The sequence below is a fragment of the Cynoglossus semilaevis genome, chromosome 3 (genome assembly GCF_000523025.1).
Source record: "Cynoglossus semilaevis isolate Cse_v1.0 chromosome 3, Cse_v1.0, whole genome shotgun sequence".
Lineage (NCBI taxonomy): Eukaryota > Metazoa > Chordata > Actinopteri > Pleuronectiformes > Cynoglossidae > Cynoglossus > Cynoglossus semilaevis.
Window position 1 is genome coordinate 13,816,273 of NC_024309.1, and position 536 is coordinate 13,816,808.

The 536-nt window shown below is 51.5% G+C and overlaps 1 protein-coding gene across 1 annotated transcript in view; it reads right to left on the reverse strand.

Annotated features, from left to right (window-relative positions):
* Positions 1–527, reverse strand: part of LOC103377427 (transcription factor Sox-17-alpha-like) — a gene marked incomplete at its 5' end in the record, with an annotated part of 1,547 nt that extends 1,020 nt beyond the window's left edge. Inside the window, one exon of the mRNA XM_025054700.1 lies at positions 287–527. Coding sequence (XP_024910468.1) covers positions 287–527 — 241 coding nt within the window. The remainder of the gene's footprint in view (positions 1–286) is intronic.
* Between the last annotated feature and the right edge of the window lie 9 nt (positions 528–536).

A 536-nucleotide genomic window follows, 5' to 3' on the forward strand; every position in this document is an offset into this window, starting at 1 on the left:
TCCTGCTGACTTCAAATATTAACTAAAGTTATTGATTCAGGGCTAACCTTTAGCTTCCTGCTTTTTTTTTGTGCAAAATTCTAGCTCTTTCTGGGTCTTATGTATGTTCACCTTTAATTTGCTAACTTCCGATCATTGTATTTACATTTTCTGCAGCCGTTATTGATCTTTTAACTTTTTTTTAAAAAAAGTCTTGTCAGTTTCTTCTAATGAATATACTTTTCTATATATACAACAACGGGACTCGAACGTCCAATGACGTGCGGCCGTCACCGCGGCTCCTTACCCAGTATTTTGCTGAGGTCCGTGTTCTCCAGGTCGGGGTTCAGCTGCGCCAGGCGCCTGCGCTCCTCCTTGGTCCAGATGATGAAGGCGTTGAGGGGCCTGCGGACCCGGACCTGCGCAGAGGAGGACTTGGCCTCGGGGCTGGTGCAGCTGGAGTCGGAGTTGACAGACAGGGGACTGGACGGGGCAGAGCCCGGGGAGCGCGTCTGCTCCCCGTCCGCCGAGCCGCCGTCGCCGGAGCACCACGCGGA